The sequence below is a fragment of the Drosophila sechellia genome, chromosome 3R (genome assembly GCF_004382195.2).
Source record: "Drosophila sechellia strain sech25 chromosome 3R, ASM438219v1, whole genome shotgun sequence".
NCBI lineage: Eukaryota > Metazoa > Arthropoda > Insecta > Diptera > Drosophilidae > Drosophila > Drosophila sechellia.
In genome coordinates this window covers 16,311,081-16,338,698 of record NC_045952.1, presented here as the reverse complement: position 1 = coordinate 16,338,698, position 27,618 = coordinate 16,311,081, and the positions used below count along the sequence as shown (strand labels likewise).

Sequence of the window (27,618 nt, the reverse complement as noted above, 5' to 3'; positions counted from 1 at the left end):
GTGTGTGCATTTGGGATGCCTTTGTCGAGATGCCGTGGCATGCTGCCTCGCAGCTGCCCCCAGAAATCCCCACCCATGCCACTCCCACTTCTCAGCTGGCTGACTACTTAAAGCGAAAGTAAACTTTGCTTTCCTGCAGACTTCGAATCGCACACACTTGCTCGCACACACAAATTGCTCTGAATGTTGCCAAGCCAAGCATGCTGGGGCGGCGAAAGGGGGGCGTAATGGGTGTGCTTGGGTGTACTTGCAACCCTTTTCGGGCGGGGAGAGGTGTGTGTTTCATTGCGGTCATTTAGCCGCCCCTCAATGCAGCGTGTAATGTGGCCGCTTATGGGATAGAATGATTCGCTTAGCTATTTCTGTTAGGGCATCAGACGTTCCACACCGCATCATTCCATTCCATTCCACTATTCAATAAAATACTCGAATAGCTTGCATTGATTTCCAGATTTTCAGCAATCCAAATGAACCGGCTACCCTTTTGAAAACGAAATGGAAATTGATTTCATAAACTGGCGGCGAAAACACGCCTTTCAATGGCTTTTCCCGCTTGTTTATTACTTTGTAAATGCGAAACAAGTGTGCTGGGCTACACGAGCAATCAGCCGCCCCGTATGACACAACAGTTGCCATGGCCCGATCTGTCTTCCTGACCCCTGACCCCTGGCCCCCAGCCCCAAACCCGACCACGGGACCCCTGAACCCTGACCCCTCTGTTTGCATTGTATTGTTCGGTTGTGTAAAAAGTTTTGTATTACAAAACACAATCAGACACAGATGCACTCGGTGGGTGGATGGCTTGCCATTGCCATGGGTGGTGTGGGGCGCAAAGTTTAAGGCTCTTTGTGTCACTTCTAGGTAGCTGCAGGCGGAATACTGCAGATGACGGGGGGCTGGGGGCCAAGGGGAGGCATTTTCCGGAAACGCATGCGACACGATGGCCAAAGGGCAAAAGTCGCCGCTGCTCGTCGTCGCCGCATAATAATGTCAGCGATGGGCGACGTCTTTTTCCTGCTGTAAATTGCAAAAATGCAGCCAGAGGATATGCACATGTGCACATTTTCTTCTCCTCGTTTTTGTAGCAGGTTTCAAGACCAAACGGAAGCCAAACTCAGACCCTGACAAGCTGCAGCAACCAACCAGCGGAGGCAGTGACTTCGAATAAAAAAAATACATATTCGTATACAACATGCACATGTAGGTATAGAAAAACAGGCATGGGCAAAAAGTTTATGTACATTTAATGCACGGCAGCAGGCTACAAGGAAACAGCACAATAAATCCAGGATACATTAAATAACACAAACAGGGGCCCGCAGGAGGCGTGGCCGGCTCACACAGACAGACAGGCGGCCATATGGAGCTAGCGGTCAACTTCCCTTTTCGTGTTTTGGCACGCTAAAGTTTTTCCAAGGGGTGAGGGACTCCTAGGGTATTCAAGGGGAGTAGCAGATTCATCGGTACCAAATAGATAAGAATTTAGTAATAATACCATACTTTACATGGATACAACACTTTCAAGAACTTGTTAATGCATTTTATGGCATCATTGCATTACATTAATTGGTTAGTCTGTCTTTAGTTCTTTGTCTAAAAGCATATATGACTTTCATGTATCTTCGTTTCTTGAAGAGTCCTATAATCTTGCTTCTGTTGATGCGCAGTAACTTCCTAGTCTATTCTCTGCAAGAATCCGCGACTCGTGTTTTTGGCTGTTTATGAAAGTTGACCAACATGGATGTGAGTGTGTGCGTTTCCTGTTCATGCACGTTTGTGTGAGTGAATTTCGGCGGAAGTTAAACAAGGCTGATGCCATCCCAGCAGGGTGGTTGTAAAGGGGGAGGGGGCAGCTGTATGTGTGTGTGATTACTGCAAGGACCGCTGCGAGGACAACCGCTGCCAGCTCATAATAATTTCTTATTTAGAGGGCCAGCAGGTGATAGGCGCCGCACAGGACCTCCCACAAGGACCAGTTCCAGTTTTGTTGTTCGCCCATTTTCGCATGATTTTCTCCTTCGTCCTGCTTTGACCTACTGCTCGCTGGTGTGTGGCAGATTTATACACTTTTTCTAGCTGCCATTGTTCGGAAGGTATTTAAATTCAAATTAGGCGAATGCCATGTTAAGATCTAGTGACAAGAAATTCGTCGAGGGAGGGAGGTTCTGTGGCACTGATTAGCAGCAAACGTTGATAATTTTTTCCTTTTCGACCAAATGGGGGGTGTAGAACATCTTGAAGTGAATGTGTGTCAAGTGGCGAGCACGCAAGCTGCTGGGAAAACCTGGCGAAACAGGAAGTGGGTGTGCGAGTTGACCTCATTTGTGGTGGACTCTTGAAATGAGTTTGTTCACTCGTAATGCGCTTAAGCACATAAAATTTAACTCAAATCAGCTCATTAAAGGCCTACCGCACTCGACACCGATACACATATCCTGCAATGGGAGCAGCTATTAAAGGACAACCTACAAAAAAAACACGAAATTGGAGTCACAGACACGAAAAACATTTTGTTTTTGGGTGCGGGAAAGCGTCATAAAGGAGAGTTTATGGGGAGACATTAAAGTGCGGAAGTAAGTGGCGCATAAAGGACCAAGTACCAAAAAACCTATAGGGCGAAAAGAAACTAAAAATGCAGCTACCAAAAAAACACAACGAACAAACAACGTGAAAGTCAGACACATTAAATATGATATATTAGTAAGATGGCAGTCAGCAAATGAGATATATTTTATGGCCAAAAGGAGCAAATACGGCGACCCGAGAGAAACTTTACAGCGGTCAATAAGTTTGTTCCTTCCTTTTATTATAATATTTTATATGTTTGTTGTTTCTTCCTGCTTGTTTAAATTATTAGATTATCTTTAACTGGAGGTAGTTTAATAATATATTACTGTGTTTGGGAATCTTCAAAAATCATAATCAATGTGCTCTGTTATTTCGGTGAATTTAAAAAATTTATAAGGCATGTATATATATAATAATATAATATAATCGGTATAATTCATTGAAATTGAGTGTTTTTTCGTAGTTTACGATATGCATAAATCCGTTTTGACATTTCATATTTGATCCAATTAATTAAATTTTCAATTTTTTCATATGTTTTAGAACTTAATGTCTCGTAAATCTTTTGTGTAATAAAAATGTCACTCATAAATCAATTATTAATAAGAATTAAATTATTATTGATATAAAAAATACAAGGAGCTTATGCATGAATAGGTGGTCAAAACTTGTTCGCTATTCAGTAGATTAAATACAATTTTACCATTAAAAGACTGTTTACATTTTAAAGATGAAAAATTCTGCCTTCAATAACGTTTGCCTTCCTGCTGGAACCATCCGAGTAATCAGTCTCCTTTTTGCGACGCCAACAAGTGTGGCACTTGATCTTTTCTTGCCACTTGCCACCGCACTCAGATTGTGATTGAGTATGTGCAACTGAGCCAAGGGCCAAGGAAGAGGGCCCAAGACCTCATCCTCCCGGTTTCCCTTTTTGTTTTTTGTTTGGACATCGGCAGGGGGGATGGGTGATGAAAAATTCGATGATGCCCATCCAACAATGCCAGTTTACTGGAGGGTCGAAACGGAATTTAATTTTGTGCGAAACTTGGGCAGCTCGCACAGAAGGACATGGTTGTCATCGGCGCTGCATCAGCTGTCCCTCAACATCGACATTGGGCAGATGATAAAACCCAATTTGTTGCAAATAAAATAAAAAACAAAGCAGGCAAGCAAATGGACACAAGGAGCTCCTCTTGTTGCACCATCAGCAGGACCAGGACCAGGACCAGGACAACGAGCGAAATCACAAGCTGGTGCAATTGAGCAAATTCATTGCAAATTGCCACTCGACGTGTGCTGGTGTCCGAGAGTCGGACGACTCCTTCGTCCGCAATCGAGGATCGATGCCGAAATTAGAAACTGGAAAACGCATTTGGCATAATTTCAATGCCACCCACCTCCCACTTGCTGTGTTTACAATTCGTTTATGCAAAGTCTGACGAGCTGCGGGCCAATGGGCCAACGGGACAGCGGGGGAGTTAGACAATCAGCTTACCCACTCAAAGATAAATGTATATATATACGAATATTTTCCATTTGAAACAGGTAATCGATTTTCATGCTTGTGGCGAAACGCACAAAAGAACTGAAACGAACCCAAAAGTAAACCAACTTTGTTGTCTGTTTCGTTTGCTTTCATTCTTATGTTTTTTCCTTCGGCAGCTGGATTTTGGTTTCGCATTCACCTTATTCTTATGCCGTGTGCGTGCGTGTGGGTATGTGGGTATCCGGTGCGTATACTTGATATTTATGTTGAAAACTTAAAGCAGTTAAGAGCTCGTCGTGCTTAAAATATTCCATCGGTGTCTGACAGCCAAGTTTATCCAACTTGTTGATTTACTTTTGGCCCCACTTCCGGGGTGAAAGTTAAACCACATCACAGTTTCCTCTCGAATTTACCATTTAAGTGAGACCTGCCTGGAATAATCAGGTGAAAGATCGCACATTGTTTTTGATCTTTTCAGTGATTTGCATAGTGAAAAATCCACTTTGAAAAGAGGGCTTTCTAAAGGGCCTTTAGAACAAGGGTTATATTATAGCCGAATCAATCCCAACAGAATGTCCTTCTGAACACAATATATGTAAAAGTATATCCCTCCTGCAAATGAATATAATTTTGAAATCAAGGCCCTGTTTCTGGGACAGCTTTAAATTATTCAGTGATTCATATGCCACTATTAAATCAGAGAACAAGGTAAGATGCATATATGCGAGTCAATCGAATTTGTAATCTGCCGAAATTTATTCAGGAGTGCAAAAGTGCACATGTGCCCAACTTGGGTGACAGCGCCAACAAAGAATCCAATTACGTTGGCTACTGGGATATTTTTGACAAGTATTCAATGAATTTCAGTGCAGATTTGTGACCCTATCCAGGCAGACTTTCAGCAGACAGACTTTTGCCAGCCATTCGTTCCCAGGCAGGAAACGAATTAGAAATGTGTAAAACAGAAGTTGCTCCACAGGCGCAGTCGGTCAGGAGCTAAGGATTCGAGTGAGACGTCGAAAATATTCCTTTTTTTCTTTTAGCTGCGATGGGAATCGGCAACTGAACCTTGCCTGGCCGGAAGAGGAAAATGATTTCCGGCCTGGACCGGCTGGGGCGATAATTTTGCCGCATCTGAGAACTTTTTATATGCTATCATTGGGCGGATTGTCAGTTAACTCCCAGCTGGGATTGCAACTGCAACCAATTCATTTCATCGAATTATGTGAATATTCCCGTGTTCCAGTACCCCTCATTGCATCTACATAATTTTGAACATTATTCTCGCTCTTGCCACCAAAAAAGTTTTAGCTCAAAAAAAGAATAACTTTGGCAAAATGTTTGCACAAAAAGTTTTGCGTTGCGAAACGAGCTGAAGAAGTGGAAAAATTATCACTATTGTTGCAGATTTGTTGGGTGACGCTGAAATTTGTTTTAGGTGCTTTTGCTTCTGGTTTTTGCGGAGGTGTTGGCGGCATTGATAACATTTCTCATTCTGTGGCTAACAACAATGTCCACTCGTCTATGTCTAGTCGACCGTCTAAAATGCAGAAGGGGTAATTTAAATATATTATATTGTGGTAACTTGAGTGAGAAAGTTTCACGAAGTTTCATCTGGAAAAGAGTATCAGGGCTATCAGGTGCGTGCTGTGATAAGAAGAGAATATTAAAGTAGCTCTGATTTGATATATAAGTAATATTTTGATTTTGGAATATATTTCATTGCTTTGGGTCTCTTTTTTAACTTCAATCCTTACCTATATTAATAGCCGTGGGCTTCATCCTCGATTAACTGACTCCTGTGGCAAACTTTTACCCAGACAAATGATATTTAAATGAGCTGCATTTGAAAAGTTAACGGTGAATGGAGCCCAAAGCAAATGTCACAAAATTGACAGGATCCTGCAAAAAGGAAAGACAAAAAAAGAAAAAATGGCACAAGTCGGCAAATTAAATATGCCAAAAGGCAGAGGCGAAATCCGAGCTGGCCAAAAGAACACAAAACTTTTGGCTTACAAACATTCCAAAACTCTTCAGTCCGCCTCCCCCGAAATGCGTGACCCCTGGCACCCGGAGCCCCCGTGAGTCCCCTGATCCTGGTGAACCCAACTAAAGTCCAAAGATGGCAAATCCGTTGCTTAAATGGCTAGAGGGCCTGGGGCCAAATGCTTTGGTGGCAACTTAAAGTCGCATTTGGTTTCCTAATGCGGCTCAGACGACTTCTGAGGCTCCAGCAACCATACACCCCATTTCAGCGAAAAAAGCGAGTGAGGCAAATTGAAATGAAATTGAATTTAGTTGGAGGTCGCAGGAGCTGAAAAAGTTGACGCGGGTGTGGCTGTTTTATTTACAACTATTCCTCATGTGATGTGATGCTGGGAAAATGCAAAAGAGTTTAATTTGCAATTTGTCGCCCTCATTCAACGCTTAACTTTTCACTCGGGCGGTGTTTGTGGTTGCATATGCAAATGCCTTGGCCATCTAAACCCATACCTCAGCCCACTAACCCCACCCACACCCTGTGTCCTGGGCTCTCCGGTCTGTGTTCTCCGTTACCCCGGAATGGCCCGCAGCCCTGCATATGCGATAAAATGTACAAAGTTTTGCGTTAAGGCCCCACTTGAGTTGGGCTAGGAGTTGTTGCCGCTGGCAAGTGCCCTAGCCAACCCGGCCTGCCAGTTTGTTAAACGCCTTTCAACGGCGTGGTTAGCCAAGCGCAGACCTTGAAATGCCACGCCAGTCCTGGCCAGAAGCCGAAGCTACAGCTACAACTGCAGCTACAGCTAAGGCTAAAGCTGGTAGCTAAAGCCGGTAGTTGCCAGCTGGTTGTCGGTAGTCCGTAGTCCGTAGTTGGTGGTACATGGTAGCAGAAGCCACTCGAGCAGCTAACCAGCCGGAGCCAACTTTTCTGCGGCAAACGCTTTAAAAAACCAGTCCGCAATAGTCATTCCGTAAGTTGGTCCTGCAGGCGCACACACAGGCACACATGTTGATTTAGCAAACAAAATGTTTTAATTGAATAACACTTTGGTGTTTCACTGCTGCTTACTGGCAAGATCAAGTGCCTTTCCGGCCAACTGTGCGTATACTTGATGGGCATACATATACATGTATGTACGTGCTGCATTGTTAATCTGTGCACTGCCGCATAATGGACCTGACTTTATCAATCAAATTTGCCGCAGGCAGAGAATTAAAATTAATCGGTTTCAATTTTCATTTGCGTAAATTCCCTAAATATTTTCACACACTTATTTCACACCCAGGCATCATCATTTGCTCATCCTGTCTGGGGAAAAAGGGGAGTGCAAGCCCATCCATGCAAATTGAATAGGTCTAAATTCAATTTGGCGCTGAACAAAAAGAAATTGGCGGACGGAGAAACAAAAACAAAAATGCGCAAAACATTTTGGTAATTTAGTTGAGCGATTTGCATTTCCGTTGGGGAATAATTTCTGCACTTTTGTGCTCACTGACTGCCCAAATTGAATTGCCAAATAACAAAAAAGGCAGGATGTGCATATGAAATTCGAGCACATATATGAATTTAATTAAATGCTGTTGAATACGAAAACATTTTGCTTAAATTGTCGCACGCCAAGCACCACAGCAGCAACAGAATTTGCATTGATTGATGGCGTATTCGGTGATTTATTGAACCTGAGGTTTGTCAGCCAAACAGCCCTTCACCCATTTCAGCCCCACTTTCACTCCCCCGCAATTATTGTGATTGTCAGTCGGTAATGGCGGGGGATGTTCTGTACAATGCATATTTATTTAGCCGGGTTTCATTTTGTATTTCTTGGAACCGCAGTGATTGATGTGGCCATGTTATCCTCAAAATAACTGTGTCTGCACCCGGTCACCCGGTCCGTTGTTCACTGACATGTCAAGTGATGGCTCCGTTCATATGTTGTGTATGGTCAAAAACTCAATTTAAATTGCATTTGTGTTCACTGCGCATCTGTCAGCATGTGTCGGCTTGTCTCGTCCGTCGACGGATCCCCTCGCTCGGAGAACTATTAGTTGAATAAATTGGTGAGGGCGTTAGTTATCGTTGGAGTTGCTCAAGGGCTCGCTGGACTCCTCCTCATCGCGGTCCGAGTCGAAAGCATTCTCTGGAACATCGTACAGACGGATCATCGGTTTGTTGGGATCCTTCATGATCAGATACTTTCCATCCGGTTGCTTCATCACAAGGTCGATCAGGCAACGCAATACTCCCCACGAATTGTCCATGTTCAGGTTGATTTGGGTGGCGAATTCCTGCGGCTTGAATTGCTGTGTGCCCAGGATCACGTGGCGCAGATGATCCCGCGGATTCATCCTGGACACATAGCCCAGCTTCAGCTGATCAGAGCCAGCCAATACAGCCTCAACAGTCCAACGAGCTAGCTTACAAGCATTGTTTCGCAACTCGGAGGCCAAGACTGCACCGCGCTGGGTGTCCAACTTCTGGCGCCACTCCACACTATTGGTCACCTTGGAGTCCCATTCATTCAGCGCCTTGATCGAGAGGAACTGCATGTCCCCATTGGGTCCTTGGATAACCGCATTGTGCTTGCAGCGAGCAATCAGCACCACATCGTTGCCCAGATCCCACTGACGGTAGCGATAGCCAATGGAGGCAAGATCCACTCCCGGCTCCTCGAACGGATTGGGCTCCTCAAACATGAAACGTTGCTCTTGGTCGCCAATGCGAAGTACCTTTTTAAAACAAATAACATAAGATTTAAAATCCAAAAATAGAAGTAAACCTACCTGTTGGCTAAAATTGTGATTAATGAGAGTGGCCTCCATTGCCAAGCTATGTGCCGAATTTATGGAACCCTCCTCTTCCATCGGAGGTTCTACTGAAGTCTCGTTGACGGTCAGCAAATCAAATTGATCATTATATCTCTTATCTAAGAACACCTTAGTGCCCAATTTTTCGACTACCACATCCCAGGAGTAATTGGACCGAGTGCAGCACATTATGGTGGACAGGATCTCGTCGGTGGCGAAGACATTGCCCATGGTCCTCGAGAGTCGACGAATAACCGGGTCATCCGTGGTCGTCACGGTGTGCACAACACGAGCCATCTTTTGCAATGGTTTTTCGTTGCGTAAGTTAACTCGATCGTATAACTTATCATAAAATTCCAGCGATCCGCAGGTGGCAATGTCCTTACCCTCTTTGATATTTGGAAGTGCCAGCTTGAGGAGGCGTGGAAAATCAATCTCCTCGATCGAAACCCAATTCGATTGAACCATCACAGAGCTCTCGCGAATTCTGGTGGGAGCATTGCGACCGAATCTGCGACCAACATTCTGCGTGTTGCGTGTATGGCGACCCTTTCCGTACTTTGTGGTACTGGCAGTGGCACCTCCAGCTGTGGATCCTCCGAGACTTGCTATATTCGGAGTGCCACGCCCAGTGCGACCCCTGGTCCTTACATTGTTGCGCATGTTGGTTCTATAGCGTCCGCGCTGATACGGCTTGGTGGCCTTCGACCCAGTGGTGTCCACCAAATGGAATGTGGAGTCATCGTCCTCGTAAAAGTATGCGTACTGACTGTTGTTGCCAAAGGTCGAGGCGTATTTACTGGGGAACTTCTTCTCGGGCACCATTGCTGTCCAGTCGCAGATCTTGCCCAGGCGATCACTTTTGCAGAACGGCTGGTAGGGCACATCCAATTCGGGCACCTCGCAAGGACCCCAGCCGTGCTCGTTGTACTCCACATATGGCTTGATGAAGGGTGCGTAGTTGGACATAATCACGCCGAAATATGTTTAAATAACCAAGAGCAAGTATTTACATTTATGTGATCCGGATTTGTTGAGGTACAAATTAGACTGAGCTGGTTTCGATATTCAAAGGGTATGCCCGGTTTGACAGCTTGGGAAAAATACCCAAGCACTACGTTTGGATAAAAATATGTTACGAAAAATGCGGTTTTATCTACAAGGGCATAACCGAATATCCAATCTTTAAGTAATTTTTGATAGTCAACTAGAAAGATTTCTTCAAAAGCCTATAGTAAGTAGATTGAAGCCTATTGTGAGAAACTCAAAGATACTAATTCCTGGTCATCAGAAAAATTATCAACTGTTATCAAAGAATTATGTTTCCCTTGCAATAAAAGCTAAGGCTTATTTGAATTTCTAGTCACACCGAAACCCTCTAAACTACACAAAGTGATAAGTAAGACGTTTGGAGAATGAATCATAGGAGGACGCCCTGCCCCCCACTAAACACCACCGCAACCACAATGAAGAAATGTGTAATTGCCTGTTCGTCTATCGGTTCTCCGTCAACGTCGTGCTGTTCTCATTGGCCACGATTATTCTCATCCTCCGCATGGTGAGCTGATCCAGGATGGGCGCGGGGATCCCCTTCCAGCCGACAAATTCTTGTTTCTTATTATCTTTTATAAAGAAACCTCACTAAGCGCACAAATAAATATTTGTTGAGCTGTAGAAATGGTACAGGAAGCGGGGTACTGTGACGGGATTATCACTTGACGACGCACCTAAGCTCACATCGACATGACTCCATTCATATGACTCCAACTCCAGCGCCATTGTTCTGGCCCAAGTATCAGGAACAACAGCGGAGTGCACTACAAAGACGAGTGTCCTGTGTGCTGGATCTGGTCAACTTGGCTCAGTCCTCCCTGCGTTCCGGTTCGGTTTCCTTATTCTTGGCTGGGAGCACCTCACAACAATCTCGTTAAGCGTAAAGGCCAAATTATAGTAAAACTAACAGAAGGCAAAAGGTAATCACATAAAAAGCTTGTTAGATAACAACGTGCGAGGCGGCGAAAAAGGAAGCGGACATCCTGCACCCCGGCTCATCCCCAAAAAGCAACATGTCGAGCGTGTGAATGTGCCTGGATGTGTGGAAAATGGGGGCGGGCGGGATGTCAGTGGGTTTGCGGTGCCTCCGCCCGCCCTCTTCCAGCTCCCAGATCCTGAGCTAAGCTTTGTCAAGCGACAGGGTGTCATGTTGATGTGTATGTCACTGGCAGCTGCTGCTTACATGGCCCGGCTCCAGATTCCCTCGCACTTCTCTGTTGATACACTGAGAGAATATTACGAGATAATGTCAAATGTAAGAATAGAAGACTGCATACCAAGAATATAATAATGGGTTCTGTGGAGCTATCACAATTTAAACTTATTTCGACTGATATAATTCCTATTTTATCATTGAATTGATCTCAGTGTAGCCATAAGCCGGGGATGAGTGTGCGTCTGAGTGAGTGTGTGTGTGTGTGGATTATAATTGCCATGCGGCTGTCAGTGACTGCAGGCGGCGCCTAACTGCACACAGCTGCAGATGTGCGGCTCGTGTTGCAATATCATTTTTAATGCAAACCGCATGCCACATTATGCAGCTGCATTGCCACGTCACCGCTGCGGTTTCCCCATCCCCATCCGCCTTCCCCTTCCCCTTCCCTTCCCTACCCTTCCCCAACCTTCGGATTTACCCTCTCATCTTCATCTCATCTACAATCGGTCCTGCGGCTGAAGCTTTTCTTCTGCCACTGCCGGTCTTGTAGGAAAAAGCGGTAGCGGCTTGGCGAAAGGAACACAGCCGAGAATAATGCCCTGGCACATAAGTAAGTACTTACCCAGCGAACAAAAGCAACAAGAACGGCAACAACAACAGCAACTACTACTGGTACTAGTGCAACCAACAAAAATAACAACAGGAGAAGCAAAGTGAAAAACCGCTTGCATACTTCGCGGGGCTCGCGAACGATAAACGACGCCACTGCCACCCGCCATCCGCCAACGCCAAACACCTCATCCTGCCCGAAAGGGTATGCTATACTATGTGCATGCGATCCAACTGAAAGCGAAATTAAAAACACATTTTCACAGCACAATTTATATTCAAAATTACTGGGAATTAATGCGCGGAGTCGATGGTATTTTGCATTTTTATGGCGACAAATATTGATAACAAGACGGAACAATTTAGCTAAGCTATGGGGTGTCGTTTCAGACATGGATATCTATCTTTCTTTGAAAAATTCCCTAACTTAATTAATATAATAACCGAAATTGTTTGGAATTAGAAGTTAAATGGCCTATAATAAAGCCCTATGCATTTTCATAACCCAAAAAGTTAATCAGTTCAGTAATATGTAAACTAATATGATTCCTACATCATTTGATATTAAATATTAAACGAGGCATCTACCTTCTAAGCCGAGGGTATCTATCAATCGGTGCTCAATTTATTATTTCTGATTTTGTACGGGTCCAACGCGCGTCGGAAGCTCGGGCTGCTTCTGCAGCTTTTGTGTTGCATAAAAATTAAAATTTATGCCAGGCAACTTGTGCAAAGCACTGCGAATGCCATTGTTTTTCATTCCCCACCCCCCAGGATGCTCCTCCACTGCTGATGTTTTTTTGGCGGCGGAAGGACATTCACGTTCTGGGTGGCTGCATTCATTCCCAGCACCCACCCCGCCTGCCCCTATCGCCTACTTGTCAAGCCCACTTACATTCAATTCATTCATCTCCGGCAGAGAAATGAAAATAAAATACCCCAAAGCCACCTTCTTCTCCACGAAGGCAGGCACCAACGTAATTGCACAGCAATTATACATACTTCCATCGACAAGATGGATACGTAATTAATAGCACATTAAATTGGGCCACAACAATATTAATTGTTCTGATTGATTTATGCAGGTAATTAACGTTTTAAGCAACTGAGGGAAATAAATTTCGTCGGAGGGGGCGAGCTTTTCTCCTCCACTCATAAATTTCGTCACATCAATCAAAGTAAACAATTCGATACAGTAAAACAGCATGAACGACAGATAGGCGTAAAATCCATGAGGTGTAGGAGTTCTCAAGAATCGGCGAGGGTCTAATATTGGGAATGTCCAGACGGGTTTTTGGCCTCAGTATAAAATCATTCCGATTGTTCCGAAGAACTCCGATCCATTCCCCAGCACTCCAGCATTATTCTGGTGGTGCCTTTCGAACATCCTCTAGGAGTTTCTGCGATTGCCAGGAGCCCCGAAGAATGGATCTACCTGAGGGAATACTGATGGGCTTTGGCAACCCCCTGCTGGACATCACCTGCACCGTCGAGGATAATGTGATCCTGGAGAAGTACGGCCTGGAAGCGAATGCAGCGATCATTGCTGATGAAAAGCACGATGCCCTGTTCGATGAGTTGATGAACATGGAGAACGTCATCTATTCGGCGGGTGGAGCCTGTCAGAACTCGATGCGAATTTTCCAGTGGATCGTGCAGACTCCATTTCGAGCTGTGTTCATAGGGTCGGTGGGCAAGGATAAGCTAGGTGACCGCATCGAAAAACGGGCCAGATCCGATGGCCTGCTAACACTTTACCAGCTGAAGGAAGAGCTGCCGACAGGTATGATCAAATGTAGTGAAAGAAAAATACCTTTCCTTATGAATAAAAAAAAGTTTTGCAGAGTAGATTACCTACATTTCATTAGTTTTCATTTCTCAGGCTCTTGTGCGGTGATCATCAACGGTCCAAATCGCTCCTTAGTCGCCAACTTGGGCGCTGCCTCTCTCTTCAGCGACGACTGGATTGACGAGGATGATAACATCTGCGCCTTGGATCGTGCCGAGTACTTCTATTTTACGGGCTTCTTTCTGGCCGTTTGCCCACCTGCTGTGGAGCGGGTGGCTAGGATGTGCTGCGAGACCAATCGAATTATGATCCTCAACTTCAGCGCCGTGTTTGTGCTGCAGATGCAAAAGGAAGCCCTGGGAAATATCCTGCAGTACGTGGATATAATCATCTGCAATAAGGAAGAGGCCATTGCATTTAGCGACACCAACGACTGGAAGACGAAGAATATCTTTGAGATCGGCTCTCGGCTGCAACAAATGCCCAAGGAAAATGTCCGACCACGACTAGTAATGATTACGGATGCGGTGTGTCCTGTTCTCGTCTTCCAGGATAACGATCGCGTTCTGGAATACCCCGTTCCACCCGTAAAGCAGGGCGAGATTTTCGACACCAATGGTTGTGGCGACGCCTTCGTCGGCGGATTCCTGGCCATGTACGTCCAAAGGATGCCCCTGGATTACTGCATCCGAACGGGGATCTTCGCATCTCAACAGGTCCTACATGTGGTCGGTGTTCAGATCGATAAGCTGCCAAAGTTTAGCGAGAAATGCATATGAAGGGGACCAATGCATACTGTGTCTTTGCAAAACCTATCAAGTGACGAGTACCATTAGGACCTTAAATAAAATTTAAAGTTTTTAATATTATATTACAGGATGTTTTCATTATTAATAACTAGCAAGCCTTAAGCTCTCCGTCCCCTTAGCACCAAACACAAATGTGTTAAGCCGAATAAATTCTTAACTTGATTACCAGATTAGCCCTTTTCCACCCATAAGCTATCAATATAATAATTTAAGGACGCAGCCTCCTCGCATGTCCTCCAGCACTTCCTTTGACCCACACCTTTTTCCAGCATATTTCAGCCAGCAAGAGTCCTGCGGCACTCGGTCTGCCTTTAGCTCCGGGAAAAATAAATACATTTAATTGTATAAAACCCTCTCCCTCCGCTGCATCCCTCTGTTGGTCCTGCCGGCGAGCTGTGGCTCTGGGAGAAAGGCAAACAGAAGTGATGTAAAAATATGCGTTGCATACTTTGCAGCGCCAATGTAAATTTCCTCCACGTCCCGCCGGGAGGAGCTTTGTCTTTCGGGTCCTGGCGTCTGCTGCCTGCCGGCTGTTGACTTTGGCCTGACAAAATATTGCTACCATTTCAGATGCGAAGACGCAAAGAACGCGTTTGGAGAAGAGAAGCTGGGGCAGCTGGACATGAGCACGTGTCAGAGGGTGCTTAGGCACCCAAAATCTGACTAAATGATGTTTAACATGTTTTATAATTATTGATCTATGTAGAAATAACATGTTAACATTATTTTAAAAATTTGAGATATCCCAAATTTCTGAGCTTAGTTCTTCAAAAAAACATTTTTTTCTGTGTTTATATTATAATAGTTTTATTTTACACACTAAAACGCTTAATCGGTCCACAGTGCAACGGATGGTGCTGAACACAGCGAAGGACGGGCGGTACAGTAGCTGTCTTCCACTGATTAAAACGATGCGTCCTCGTGACAGCGATTTTTTCTCGTTAAATCCTTAAATGTCGCTTCGTTTATCGTGAGCGTTGTTTTTTAACTTTCGCAGCCTCCGCCTTTTGCTGGGGATCGACTTCGCCGGCCGCTGGTCGCTGGGAGAGCTCAAGCGATAATTTATGCATATATCCATGGTGATTTATGACATTATCCCTCCCCCTGTGTGCCCAATGGATCAGCCCGGCGCTCCGTTTCCACTCCTCCGCTCTGGGACACCGCGCAATTAGCTGTGGGAAAAATGAGCAGCAAACAGCGAGTGGTAAGATTTCCTTTTGTTGAAAGTCAAAGTCAAACAACTTAAAGCTAAAACTCCGGTTAAGGCCCTCGATTACTTTGCATTCTGCATCCGCAAACTTTTGCGGCTGGCAAAGGAAAAATGTGGAGCGACTCGAAGCGAGCCAAAATCTTGGCTAGAAACTTTTCAGATTTGTCATATGCACATCTCGAGACTAATATCTTGACACATGGCTCCTGCTCCTGCTTCTGTTCTTCTCCTCAACCCGAGGGCCACATGAGTTATGAGTTGTGACTTAGGTGAGATCTCCTCGAGTCGGAATCCGTTCTGACAGCTTAATTACTGCAGTCAGAAGCCAGATTTTTCACTCGGCTCCGGGCGGGACTTTAATTAACTGGGCTAGAATTTAGTAAAAACCTTTACAAATACCAACTTAATTTATTGGTGCAGTCTCGGTTGAGTGGACAATAAGAGCTCAAGCCACAAAATAATTCCGGGCAATTCAGAGTCCGACTGAGCATGTTAGACCTTGGTACATCTTCAAGGGAAAACTTTATATTTTTCGTTTGGTCCGAGGGCTAATTTATGCAATTAAATGGTTTAATTTGATTTGACCGAACACAACAGAAGCCAGACCAAAGACAACAATCGAAGACTAAATCGGGGGAGTCATTGAGGTGAGGAGCATGAAAGTTGAGCCCCTGGCAAATTGCAGTTGTCATGTTCGTATAATTGTGCCTGCCCTCGGGCTCGGTGATAAACACCAGATAGGAGGGGGAGGGACAACTCGGGGCAGACAAGGAACAAACACGCATGACGTGAGGAGACGCTCATAAAAATCACTCATACGCAATGGGGGACAGCGGCAATAGGATGCTCCCGGACAAGTCGCAGGACAAGTTTCAAATGCTACTTGTAACTTTGTTACAGCAGCCACCGAGCAGTAAATGTTGAAAGTTCCCCGCATCGTGTTTGCACTGGGAATGGCGAAAGTTTCTTTTTCTGTGTTTCATACTTTGTAGCCAGCCAACTGTCGGCCAATGCCAATGTCTCGTCATGAACCCTTCCGCAGCGCCCCATGACCTATTCCCCAGTCAGTTTCCCACTCATTTTCTCAGTCACTCACCGAGACATTGTTCTAAAGCCACAAACTCACAATAAGCTCTTCTGCACAGCGAAAAAGGCTTTTAGAGTTCTCATAAAGGGATGACAATTCAATATCTTAGCAATTTTTTAAAGTTTTCACAATGAATGCATGTTAAATGATAGGGTCATTATGTGCAACTAACTATAGCTTTTTTTATTTACTTGTTAGTAAAGCATTCTTTTTTCCAAGTGCAAATAAAACAAATAAGATATTCTCTTTTAAAAGCTCAACCAGTTTGTTTTAAAATGAACCCCTTTTTCTTCAGTGCATCCCATCTCAAGTGCTGATTGCCAATGCCATTGTGGCTATTGTTCTGCTCTGTTTGTTGTCTGTTGGGAGGATATTCCGTGTGTGGTGCGAGTGGGCGAGCTTGTGGATTATGTGAAATTATCGAAGATTTCCGGAGAAATGGCGAGTCGTGTCTCCTGCTAATACCCGACATGGTTTCTACTGCGACCAATGATAGGATCAATCCGAATCAATGGAATTAAGCTGAAAGCAATTGCATTACATGCTCCAGCCACATGGCCCATATTAATTGGTAACTTCAGGAGCAGAGCTATGCTGTCGGATTGCATTGAAAGAGCGTATTTTGCGCATTTTAAAGAACTTTAAGCCGGTTCGCCAGTCTTGCATTTCCATTCCCCCGAGCAGCATCAATTGCAAAATGTCTGAGTCATTTGCATAGAGTTATTCGAGGGTTTTGTGGAGGGCGGACTGGCTGAATGGCTGGTCGTCCTCGTGGCGGTGGTGGTAAAAGTTTTATGTTAGCAACGAAGAACGATAATTTGCAGCAGTTACAATATTTCATGGAATATCTCTTGGCTTCTTCTGCTTCTCTTTTTATTCTGCCACAAAACTTCAATAAAGTAGCTGCAATAAAAAGCGAAAAAGATTTTCCCTTTGCTTTATATGGAGATCAATATTTTGACAACAGCAGAGTAACACAAATAATGGACAAAAATATTCCTCCTCCTTGTGGACATTCACATTTTCATGTGACAAATGTCGCAGACTGAAAATTTGTCAATTGAATAAATTGTGCTAAATATGAACGTCTGTAGTACATTCGAATATACATAAATAAATATGCAATGCGACTTGCAATTGTTTGATTGGATTCTGGAGTTGCCTTGCCTGCTACTTTTGCTTTTGTGGCCACTCAACGCTAATGGACTTTAAAGTGTGTTCTCAAGCGTTCATTGCCACATTCCGTCCCAAAGACACCATGCACTGGATATCTGAAAAGTTTCGTCGAAATTTCTCGGCCTGCATTGTTGTCGCACATATCACGCATACGCCCCGTTGCAGTGCCTTACTGAACCAAAAAGCGAGTGAGGCTCCTTGGACCACATCCAAGTGCAGAGCCCAATTCAAGGAAATATCTGATCCAGTAGCAGCTGGCCAAATAATGAACTGCCAGCCAAGAGCAACACCAACCCAATCAGAATTACACCCAGCAAGCGCAAAAAGTCTTTGGTGGCCCGTTGTCTTTGTTTTTCCAATTTCGCAAATGGCTTTCATGCATGTGCGAATGGCTGTGTGTTAATTAGCAATATCAAGAGCACTTAAATTTGGTACAGATTATAACACCAAAAGTTGCTCCTGCCCACCCGGATTGCTGGGATTGTGCGGATTGTGTGGATTGTGCGGACTGTGTGTTCTTTGTTCTGGCATCGAGTTCAATTCTCAAGTTGCTCATTTCGGGAGCTGGCTGATTGTGTTTGTGGTCGAGCCGGCTATTCGATTGCCAAGTTTTGGCCATTTTTGCAGCAGCTGGAAATAGTTAGCTGTGGGCCAAAGATTTGAACTCCGGCCATTCCGTGGGAATCCGAATACGAATGCGAATGCGAGAGAACATTTGAATAATTCCGGACTGGGCCACTTCAAAGGCTTGACCAACTCAGCTCATTTAAAGTGCATCAGGCAAGAAATGCCTGGATCCAAATCCAACCATCAAAAAGGCATTACCACAGTGGGAGAGTGAAAAAAATGTAGGGAGGCGAAGGGCGGAAAGAAAACTAAATGCACATTTAACAATAAATGAGCAACGTTTTTCGGAAATTAACTTTCAACAACATGTGTTGAAATGCATTTATCTTCCGCACCCATAACGAGCCCGAGTCTAGCTAGCAAGGATTTCAGTGAGGATAACAAAATAGAGGTGGAAATTAATTTGAGCGCAAGAAAAAGAAGTGGAAATTATGAGTGGCTGCCAAATTGTGCTAAATGAGCCCAGGCAAGTGGAAATTAAAAGCGAACCTGGTACAGGAACAGTCTCCTAACCGTTTTATCCCCATCGCTGCCTCTTTCCCTGGAGCCATTGGGTCTGGTCCTGGAGCCACTTGCATTATGATTGCATCATTTGGGGCTAATTTGCATTTAAATACTTGGCTCTGTTATTGTTCGAGTGCAGCAAGGAAACTTTTTGCACGACCAGGACCAAGGGCAGGCGTAGTACTACATGGAGCAGCAGGAACAGTAGGGACAGCAGCAGCAGATCCTACCCGCCCAGCCCTGGGCACCTCGGACAAAGTTAGGCCAAGTCAAGGATATCACGAAAATTGTCCTGCTCCAGCCGGACAACTTCTGTTAATGCGTTTGAATAATGAATGGCAGCGGGAAGGGAAAGGGCAGGCGACTTTCGGCCGGGGGATATGGAGTTGGGGCCGGGCTTGGACTTGGATTTGAATTTGGGCCTTGCACCTTGGACTCGGCCTGTAGTCCCGCAGTCCCTTCCTTAGCAGATAACAATGTACAAACTGGCGCCGTCGGCGTCCAGCCGTTGATGGTCATTACTTAAAGCATCCGTCCGATGCAGGAGCGCGAAAACCGAGCTCAGCAAGTGAACTCAAAGAAAAGGGTAAAGAAATTAATTAAATAAAAATAATTTATAAAATTATGTTACAATTATTTCGGTTTAATGTTATCTTTAGCTGTCAGCACTTTAAGTTAATCTGAATAATGATTACTCAAAGGCTGATTTTCCAGCTATAACAGAATCATACAACTTACCTATCGAATTACTATATTGAATTTAACTTCTTGCCAAAAACGAAATCATTAAATGAAATGGAATTTAATTGAAGACCTCATTTCTTCTGATTCGCAGTGATTTTCCTTCGAGTGTGCGAAAGTGAGAACTGCCGGCCAGCTGCCTGGTGTAGTAGAGTAAAGCGAAGATTTATTGAATGGCAAATGAATCATTTCTCTCTCTTTCTGCCAGCTCTTCGGAGCTGAAACCTGCTACCAGATCTGAGCCCTCCTGCTCCACCCCTCAGTTCACCCCCTTCATTTCGTCGCACTTTTAATAACTTCTATAAAAGTTTTATGTCTCTCGGTGGCAGCAAACTTGCATGCTGCTGCAACAGAGCAAAAAGTTTGCGTGTGTTTGGCACTTGAAACTTTGCTTTCGCGGGATCAGAAAGTGCTGGCTGAGGGCAGAATCGAGGTTTATATATATATATAAATATATATATGTATATGGATAGGTATTTGTATGCATGCAAAGGAAAATCGGTGGGAAATAATCGCGTCAAGTATTTAAAGTGGCATTAAAAAAATTGAAAAACCCGATAAATAGTTGTTAAGTATGCTGCTGTTGCTGCCAGATAATCTGCCCAAGGGGGAGTTCTGCCAACGCAACGGTGCGTATACGTGTTTCTGCACTTTATAAGTGGATCCAACTGGCAGCGAAATTGTTCAACGACTTCTTTCCTCAGTGGGTCCTGCACTCGAGAGTGTTTGCCTTCGGTCTTAAGACTGAGCAGCTTGAATGAATTATGACCCCAGGCTAAGTGAGTGCTTTAAGGAATAATGCCAGGCTGTTGGGCACATGTCTAAATATTTGAGCAGAAAGTAGTTAGCAATGAGAAGTATGGGAATGATTATATAACCTTGGTATACCCTGGAAATCAATAGAGATTTGAATTCCCCTTTACAGGCATCTAGAAGTCTTAAAAATGTTGTTTTCTTTTTACCGCGCACTTTCGGGCACCTGTAAATAATTAATTCACCAATTAACATATGAAACCCTAGACACTGACTTTATTTCCTTAAGCAGAACACAGCCAAATATTTAAACTTGAAGTGGTTTCGCTTGTGGTTGCCAATTCTAAACCCATCTGCATTGGCTTCCCGAATTTCACCGCAAATGAGTTTGGCAAAGATCATACTAGATTTCGATGCGTTCAATTAATTTCGTTGATTGTGCCAATTACTTTTGCGGTGTCTGCTGCCTCGAGAGACACATGTATATCCGATAGAACGCGACATCTCAGGTGCTGATGGTGCTGCTGATGTGTGGCAGCTTATTCAGTTCGGGCAATTGATTTGCCAATTTGCCAAATAAACAGACTCGAGAGAGTGAGTGCTGCATTCGAATACGAGTGCGAGTGCGAGTGTGAATGCGAATGCGAATGCGAGTATTTGCCTCAGTGCACCAGTCTATCAATTACCGATACATCGAGACTACAGACGGACAGACAGACAGTTGGCAGATGAAAGCAGAAAACTGAAAGCTACAACTCGGGAAAGTGGTAATTGGGATCCATCTCCACAGTTTTAATTAGCCAACCCAACTGAGTGATTGCCCAAATGAATGGATACTTGCGTACCTCTCGGCCTCATTCGAAACTCGAGCAGTTATCGGTGCTGACAACTGTTTAAACACACGTGTTTATTGTTCTTTTATGTTTCGCCGAGATATCTTTCGGTGGCAGAACGAGAAAGAGTACCCATGGGGGCCACTTAAATTGGCTTTTTTGCCGCCAACAAAACGTGAGCCTCTTTAGCTCAGTGGCAGAGCACTGGTCTTGTAAACCAGGGGCCGTGAGTTCAATTCTCACAAGAGGCATAGGACAACTGCACTTTTTGTTCTGTCAACCTAACTATTTTTTGATTTCTGCATTTCAAGCTTGATTGAACTGCTGCAGCCTGGCTTTCGGCAATCAGCTGCTGACGTTTTCGATATTTGACTTATGCAAGCGGGGGGATCATTGGCCACCGTCTTCCACATTCCCAATCCAATTCCCCCCTTTTAGACAAGTCAATTGACTGACGGCTTCGATTTCGCCTCGTGTCGCTGCTTCCACTGTCGGAACAGTGGACAAAACCCTCCCTTTTCAGGATAATAAATCCCACTATAATATTTCAATATATATCTCTCCAACATAATACAACCATAATCTCTATAAAATAGTCAGTTAAATCAAGCTAAACAATGAGTATTGATTGTTGATAATGTTATAAATCAAGTAACTAGAAACTAAAATTGCTAAGAAATTTATCCCGAAATTCGGCTGCAACACCTTTAACTTTGTGTCCATAATTCGAGCATTTTGCCCACCGCCTGATTTACCAGCTACCACTGAGATGCAATAATTTGCGAAGCCGTCGACGTCTGCCACGCCCCCTCCTGCAGGCGCCCCCATTTGTCGGGGCCCCCACAAACACACGCACAGCGAGGGAACCGCATGCCGAACGATTCACTTCCGCCGAGATCCTTTGGCAACTTCATCATGCGCATATTCACAGTTCATAAAACCGGATGGGGAACGGGGGGAGTGGCGGAGTGTCGGGACAGGACATCACTGACAGCGGCTCAGCAAATCGAAATAAAAATTTATGTGCACATGTTTGAATTTATTGCCCGTCTTTGGGTGCCTGGCATCCAAACTCCGCCAGCCAAGGATTCCACGGATCCAGAGGCCGGGAGCACGGAGCATTGAGCATGGAGATCCGGGCACAGATTGCGTATCCTTCGTGTGGCGCTCGCCTGCGTGTGTAAATGTTATTCAATCGAATGAGAAATCATATGAGCGCTTTGCTCTCCACTCATAAACATTTTATTTACCTTTAATTTCGTGAAAAGCTTCTTTTTGTGGGGCCACCGTGATTTGGTGGCACCCCTTGGTAACCCCTGGCCAATTCTATGCGTGCGATTTTTATGACTAAATAAAATGCTTTTTATCAGATGGCGCGGGAGGAGTCACGGCCCTTGACGCAAAATGGCAATTCTTTGTTTACCCAGTGAAAGTGTTTAGCCATAAAGAAACAGCGACACAATTCCAGTTGAGTTATGGCCCAAATTCCCGCCCAAACTCACACAATATTTTTATAACCAAATTGATGGGATGGCAGCGTTAATCAAATCGGCAATTGTTTTTTGAAATGTTATTGGGGCTGTGGGTATTTCGCAGAGATTTGTGACGTGTCCTTGACCCAGGATACAGTAGGTGGACTTTAGCAAAATTAATGAAGGTGGCTTATCAAATAAAAAACCACTTTGAGGAATTAGATTACAAGTTACGAGTTTCTAAAAAATGTACCTATATGTGTGTGGAAAATAGTCCTTAATATACTTTAGCATTTTGTTTATTTAAAATGTGCACAGAGTCATTATTCTGAGAATTGAACGTTGTGGGCGACTTTACAGAAGTGTTTGAAGGGCAAATTCAGACGAAAGAAATCGAAAATCAGGATTGCCTAACTTAATAAACTTAATCAAGGATAAATTATTCCAAACGAAAGCACGGCAGTTTTCAGTTCTTCTTGGACAAGGCGACGAAGAGATCGCGGGCGTATTGGCGAACTGCCTTGCCATTGTGGTTCTGGGGAATCTCATCGGCGAACTGGACACCAGCTCGCAGCTGCTTCTGGATGTCGGGCAGTCGCTTGGCCACGTGGTCAATCACCTGCTGGGCGGTCAGATTGGCATTATCCTCCCGAACAACCAGGGCACCGGGCACATCTCCCTGGGTCTCGTCGTACACTCCGATCACGCACACCCGCTTCACCTCCGGCAGCTCGTCTATGACCGCCTCCACCTCGGCGGGCCACATCTGCAGACCCTTCCACTTGAGCACCTCCTTCTTGCGGTCCGTCATGTAGAGGTAGTCGTCCTCGTCGAAGTAGCCCATGTCGCCCGTGTGGAACCAGCCCTCCTCGTCCTGCATCTCCTTGGTGGCCTCCGGATCGGCAAAGTATCCGTTCCAGCTGAAGCCGTTGTGCACAATGATCTCGCCGGTCTGGTTCACACCCAATTGGTTACCATCGTCGTCCACGATCTTCACCTGAATTCCGGGCAATGGGTTGCCCGCAGCGGTGAGCTTCAAGTGTCCGTGGTTGAACACTATGAATCCAACCTCAGTCATGCCGTAGGACGAGTTCAGCACTCCATTAGGAGCAAGCTTCTTGATCCTCTCCACGGTGGCCTGAGTCATCCGTCCACCTCCGAAGTTCAGTTTCGTCAGGCTGCCCAATTTCTCCGGTGTGGCAGTGGGGCAATCCAGCAGGGAACAGCAGTGCTCTGGCGGAATCAGTGCATATGTGATGCTGTACTTGCTCACTAAGTACACAAAGTATTCCGCGGCGAAGGGCTTGCTGCTGATGATCCTAGTGCAACCGTTCACCGTGCTGAAGATGGTGGCCCACAATCCAGTGATCCAGTCCAAACTGGCCGAAATGAAGATGGTATCGTAACCATTGACAAAACTGTAAAAAGAGTTCGAAAACGTTTTGTAATTTGAGTATAAATTTGAATATACCTAAATTAAGTTCTTAATATAGCATAACTTACACTGTCTCTTGTGTAAGAATATCGTTCGAGATGCACACAGCCTTGGGCATTCCAGTAGTTCCGGATGAGGTGAGGATCGCAACGGTTTGCGAAGGTCCTTCCTTCAGCGGGGTTGGCCTAATATAGATGGAGTACCATATAAATCACACCTTGTTTTTCTAGACCTTTGCTATGCGGCACACTCACTGATAGAAGAACTCTGTCTTTGTTGGATGCAGCAGATCCTGAATGCTGAGGACACCATCCTTAGTTCCGGTGGTAAGGATAATCTCTGGCTTGAACGCGCTGGTAGCCGAGTACAGTTTGTCATAGTGATCGGCATCGGTGAAGATAATCTTTGGCTTGGAAATGTTGTACAGGTGCTTAAGGGTAGCTAAAAAAGTAGTAGAACATATAAAATATTATTTTAAAGGATATACCCTGATAATATTAATTTATATTATATTATGTCAATAAACGTTTTGTTACGTACATTCCTCAAGAATTGGATTGGCCGACTGGAAGGGAGTGCCATGGAAGAAACAGGCCACGGCGGTGGGCATAATGTAGGTGGTGTTCCTGGCAGAGATGCCAATGATATCCTTGTGGTCGAGACCGCGGCTCTTCAGGTGCTGGGCAATGCGAATAGCCCAAGTGAGGGCCTGCCCGAAGGTGACCTCCACGCCCTCGGAGTCGGAAATCTGATGAAGCACAGCACATTAGGAAAGTGCTCGGAGCAGATGGGTCTCCACTTCACTCACCTGACACACGTTCTTGGGCCAGTTCCTCATGTTCTTGAAGATGATGCGACCCAGGGAGGTCTCCGGCTTGAAGGGGTTGTTCTGCGGAATACCCTTCCAGATCTTGTTCTCCGCATTGTAGCTGCACGGTAACTTGGACATTTTTGCTGCAATAAAGGTTGAATGCACACCCGAAAGATCGACCACTATCTGTGGAGCTATTCGTACGGAGGGGCTACTTATAAAGACACGGATCGCCGAGAGCTTATCTGCAGGTGATAAGCATGGCCTAGGCCTAAGATAAAAGGCATTGACCAAAGTTGACCACCCGACTGGCATGTATGCATATATTTATTGAAACTAATCAGATAGCGTGCGTTGGGTTCTTTAATTGAAGGGTGTCCTTAGTCGTGATAAGAGCTATTAACTTTTGGCCACTTGCCGGTCAATGAGAACAGCCCCATCCCTAATTGCCACAGGGTTTTATCTTCGTTCCGGGTTGTGTTTTCCCCCTTCTCTGTGGGAGAAGGAGATAGTATTTATTTTTAAACCAAAGCCCTTCAGCCTCTGTTTTATGTAGATATAGATATTTAGGGAACTCAATGCAAAAAATCCCCGTAGTTTTTTTGGGGCAACTGAAATTTGGTTAATAACCTTTGGACTTTAATCTGGAAATACCTTATGACTTTTAAATGCGTGATACCAGAGACTGAACGGAAAGTTTGACTTTTTTCCCACATTTTAATTAGTCACCAATGGATTATCGATATGGACACGCGCTCTTAATATGTTTACCTTCGGATTACTTGGAGATATATTTAGCCGGCCTTTTGATATGAATACAACATGATACCCTATTCAACGCAGCCACGATAATTCGGGAAATTCCACCAAATGAAATACAACCCATTCAGTGAAATTGAATGGGTTTTCTTTCAGCCATCTCTCAATGGTTTTTCTTACATTTTTGTCCTTTATTTTGACGTTTTTCCGCGCTGCGGCTGACAAAAAGTTGGTGCAGCGAAAACGTTATTTAAATACCTCGGCGAAAAAGTTCGCTTGCAAGATATTTGAAAACATCTGTTTCCTGATTTTCCAGCAATGGCAGCCGGCAGAGAAAATCAACTTTCCGTTCCCGGTGGCACGTGAACCAAAACCCAATTCTGTGGCAAGGCTGCCGATGATGAAGTTCGTTCGCAGATAAAGTTCCGGTTACAGGAGACTTGTGGTTGCTCTAATGGTTTACCTTGGTAAATACAATAATCTGGGGTACTGCTGATTTTACATTTTATTAAAGATTTTATTTTATTTTCATTGTATTTCATATTTCATAACATTCCAACGCGTATTAACAATTCCTTCATCGGATCATTAAAGCTGGTTTTCAACAACTATATAGCTTTCCATTTCATTCGATTATAAGTATGTTTACGATAGTGTTGTTTTGGGCAGTTAAGATCGAAGTGCCTGGGAACTAAGTCCACGCTCGCGGTGTGGGCTTAGTTGTAATGGCTTAATGGGATTTCGATAAGGTGTACTGGTGGTTTATGTACCCGACATCACAGACAGGCTTTGATTTGTGGTGGTAATCTTATCGGGTTATGAACTGAAGTGGGGAATTAATTTTTCCGAGCAGAAACTATCGTCATCCCGGGCGCAAATTACGTGAAACGGAGGAAATCGAATTTGATAATCGGCACGGGCTTATCTTAGGGTAATCCGTATCCGTATACACCCTTCTGCCGGAAGAATTTCCTCTGGCCGTCCATGAATGGAACTACATACTTTTGTCGCTGCTGCTCTTGTTCGATTTCGGGATTCGCGTACTTTAAGGGCCGGCCACTTGAAAGATGTTCGCGGTCCCAGTTAGTTGGGTATTCTTATAGCGGCTAACTGGCTAACAGACTGAGGTAGTTGTTTGGGTTTCCCGCCCAGTGGATCGGCTTTTCTTTATTTTCTTTTCGTGAGTTGCTGGCTGTGCAACTTATTCGCATTCTGTTGCAGGAACTGCTTTTTGCTCCTGCACCTCCACCTCTTGCAGTTCAGTGTGTTATTATGCACTGGTTTTTCCTGGTTTTTCACTCACTTTTCTTTCATTTCATTTTTATACCCGTTACTCGTATACGAGTAACGTAGAGTAAAAGTGTATACCAGATTCATTGCAAAGTATGTAACAGGCAGAGGTATATATAAAGTAAATATACTATTGATTAAGATCAGTAGTCGGGTAGATCTGACTATGTCCGTCTGAAATTAAATATGAGTGAATATGAAATTTAGCGTTGGCAATTGCACCTGCTGAGTAACGGGTATCTGATAGTTGGGTAAGTCGACTAAAGCATTCTCTCTTATTTTTATTTATACCGCTTTTTTTAAATCTTTTTTGTGTCGCTTCTTTTGGCCCGTTTCCTTTGGCCGCTTTCCCTTCCACTGCCGCACACAAGTTTTTCATTTGTAATTCAAGATGTCAGTCAGCTGGGAGAACCAAAACTTAATTAAAGTTCCGCACTTCTACAGAGCCAATTCCTTACTTATCCCGACTGTCTCTCTCGCTTTTCCGTATGTATTTAGCCATTCCCAGAAAGTCCGCCCATTTCGTTTAAATTCAAAGTGTCCGTCCAGCTCGGCAGGTGAGGTGGTTTATCTTTCAGGTGCAAGTTTCGCCTGCCGCACCTGCAGCAAATGTCCGGACCTGCGACTTTGTTAGCCTCGCCTGCGGATACGTGTCTCCCTCCTCC

The 27,618-nt window shown here is 44.6% G+C and overlaps 4 protein-coding genes and 1 non-coding gene across 5 annotated transcripts; 3 read left to right on the top strand and 2 right to left on the bottom strand.

Moving 5' to 3' along the window:
• Positions 1-7,620: 7,620 nt before the first annotated feature.
• LOC6606723 (eukaryotic translation initiation factor 3 subunit D-2) lies at positions 7,621-9,928 on the bottom strand. Its single transcript, XM_002031485.2, has 2 exons — positions 8,816-9,928; positions 7,621-8,761 (listed from the first exon to the last, which is right to left on the bottom strand). Exons 1-2 carry the CDS (start codon positions 9,806-9,808, stop codon positions 8,102-8,104), a joined length of 1,653 nt encoding a protein of 550 aa, XP_002031521.1. The 5' UTR covers positions 9,809-9,928; the 3' UTR covers positions 7,621-8,101.
• A 211-nt stretch (positions 9,929-10,139) lies between these two features.
• Positions 10,140-10,850, top strand: LOC116801691. The gene has a single exon (XM_032722770.1). The coding sequence runs from the start codon at positions 10,255-10,257 to the stop codon at positions 10,399-10,401; it is 147 nt and encodes a 48-aa protein (XP_032578661.1). The 5' UTR covers positions 10,140-10,254; the 3' UTR covers positions 10,402-10,850.
• A 1,941-nt stretch (positions 10,851-12,791) lies between these two features.
• Positions 12,792-14,315, top strand: LOC6606722 (adenosine kinase 2). The gene is made up of 2 exons (XM_002031484.2): positions 12,792-13,440; positions 13,540-14,315. The coding sequence occupies exons 1-2, from the start codon at positions 12,936-12,938 to the stop codon at positions 14,223-14,225; spliced, it is 1,191 nt and encodes a 396-aa protein (XP_002031520.1). The 5' UTR covers positions 12,792-12,935; the 3' UTR covers positions 14,226-14,315.
• A 7,050-nt stretch (positions 14,316-21,365) lies between these two features.
• On the top strand, positions 21,366-21,437 carry Trnat-ugu. Its single transcript has one exon. It is a non-coding gene; the product is annotated as a tRNA-Thr (tRNA).
• A 1,504-nt stretch (positions 21,438-22,941) lies between these two features.
• LOC6606719 (4-coumarate--CoA ligase 1) lies at positions 22,942-25,088 on the bottom strand. The gene is made up of 5 exons (XM_002031482.2): positions 24,902-25,088; positions 24,634-24,841; positions 24,348-24,534; positions 24,162-24,278; positions 22,942-24,076 (listed from the first exon to the last, which is right to left on the bottom strand). Exons 1-5 carry the CDS (start codon positions 25,040-25,042, stop codon positions 23,125-23,127), a joined length of 1,605 nt encoding a protein of 534 aa, XP_002031518.1. The 5' UTR covers positions 25,043-25,088; the 3' UTR covers positions 22,942-23,124.
• Positions 25,089-27,618: the final 2,530 nt, after the last annotated feature.

What these genes read in the sequence shown, in the direction of transcription:
- LOC116801691 (XM_032722770.1), top strand. Translation starts at nt 10,255, where the DNA reads ATGAATCATAGGAGGACGCCCTGCCCCCCACTAAACACCACCGCAACC.
- LOC6606723 (XM_002031485.2), bottom strand. Translation starts at nt 9,808, where the DNA reads ATGTCCAACTACGCACCCTTCATCAAGCCATATGTGGAGTACAACGAG. An exon ending in ATCACAATTTTAGCCAACAG is followed by an intron (nt 8,762 to 8,815) that starts GTAGGTTTACTT and finishes TGTTTTAAAAAG; the next exon opens with GTACTTCGCATTGGCGACCA.
- LOC6606722 (XM_002031484.2), top strand. Translation starts at nt 12,936, where the DNA reads ATGTCCAGACGGGTTTTTGGCCTCAGTATAAAATCATTCCGATTGTTC. An exon ending in GAAGGAAGAGCTGCCGACAG is followed by an intron (nt 13,441 to 13,539) that starts GTATGATCAAAT and finishes TTCATTTCTCAG; the next exon opens with GCTCTTGTGCGGTGATCATC.
- LOC6606719 (XM_002031482.2), bottom strand. Translation starts at nt 25,042, where the DNA reads ATGTCCAAGTTACCGTGCAGCTACAATGCGGAGAACAAGATCTGGAAG. An exon ending in AAGACAGAGTTCTTCTATCA is followed by an intron (nt 24,279 to 24,347) that starts GTGAGTGTGCCG and finishes CATCTATATTAG; the next exon opens with GCCAACCCCGCTGAAGGAAG. An exon ending in ATTCTTACACAAGAGACAGT is followed by an intron (nt 24,077 to 24,161) that starts GTAAGTTATGCT and finishes CTCTTTTTACAG; the next exon opens with TTTTGTCAATGGTTACGATA.